At 60.2% G+C, this 1,137-nt stretch overlaps 1 protein-coding gene across 1 annotated transcript in view; it reads left to right on the top strand.

Annotated features, from left to right (window-relative positions):
• The window catches only part of LOC104524016 (SH2 domain-containing protein 3C-like), a gene marked incomplete at both ends in the record, with an annotated part of 5,496 nt that overhangs the window by 3,985 nt on the left and 374 nt on the right, over window positions 1-1,137 (top strand). Inside the window, 2 exon segments of the mRNA XM_010166761.1 lie at window positions 71-186; window positions 416-587. Of these exon segments, the coding sequence (XP_010165063.1) occupies window positions 71-186; window positions 416-587 (288 nt within the window).

The following is a 1,137-nucleotide window of genomic DNA, read 5'->3' as shown; positions in this document are numbered from 1 at the left end:
GGCTGCCTGAGGACACGTCAGCCTCTCCTCAGTTAACACAGGTCTAATCAGCTCTCACCTTTCTTGCCAGGTCGCCCGGATATTGGGTGTGACGGTGGAGATGCAGCGGCTCATGGGGGTGAGCTCTGGCATGGAGCTGCTCACCCTGCCCCACGGCCACCAGCTCCGCCTCGACCTGCTGGAACGGTACGGCACAGCACGGCACGGCACAGCACGCCATGGCAGAGGCGAGCCCACCGGGCTCCCCACACGGCACAGCCCAGCTCCCCTGGGGTGTCAGCAGCTTGGTGACAGGGTGACTTGGTGACATGGGGCAGGGGGTGTCCACTGCACCTCCCAGGGTGGAAGAGCAGAGCCCCAGGAGCATCCCCAGCCCCCTTGTGCTGACCCCAGTCTGTGTCTCACCCCCTGGCAGGTTTCACACCATGTCCATCATGATCGCCGTGGACATCCTGGGCTGCACGGGCAGCACGGAGGAGCGGGCGGCCCTGCTCCACAAAACCATCCAGCTGGCTGCCGAGCTGAAGAGCACCATGGGGAACATGTTCAGTTTTGCAGCTGTGATGAATGCCCTGGAAATGACACAGGTACAGGGATGCTCCCTTTGTCCTCCTGGCCTGGGCTCAGCCCTCTCACCCAAAACACTTCCCTCTCCCTGTGTCCTGTGGGCTCCAACACCCATTGGGGTGGGAGAAGGGGGAAAATGCCCAGGGTAGGAAGCATGGAGCCACATCTGCTGGGGTGTAAGCAGGGAAGGGGAAGAGCCATCCCCTCCACGGAGCAGACAGCCCAGTCCTGCCGGGATCCAATTGTTTTTTGGTGGTTGGGCTTTTTGCTTTGTGCTGGGCTGTGTTCCTGGGAGGAAATGAATCTGCCCTCCGGTACAATACAAATCAGTCTCAAGGCTGTGGCAGCAGCGTCTCTGGGCCACACTGCTCCCTTTGGAAGATGAAAGGAGATTAAAATTCAATTTTAAATCGAGCCCAGCTGGGAAGTCTTGTGCTTCCTGCCTGCACAAAGGAGGTGGAATGGCTGCTCCCTCCCTGCATCTCATCTTCAAGGCTGCTTCGACGCGGGGAAGCTGCTGTCCTGGGGCACAGGGAGGGGGGAGGAATCCTGAACCCAGCCTCCGTGCCA

Source organism: Antrostomus carolinensis, unplaced genomic scaffold (genome assembly GCF_000700745.2).
Source record: "Antrostomus carolinensis isolate BGI_N321 unplaced genomic scaffold, ASM70074v2 scaffold14884, whole genome shotgun sequence".
Lineage (NCBI taxonomy): Eukaryota > Metazoa > Chordata > Aves > Caprimulgiformes > Caprimulgidae > Antrostomus > Antrostomus carolinensis.
This window is presented reverse-complemented; position numbering and strand designations above follow the sequence as displayed.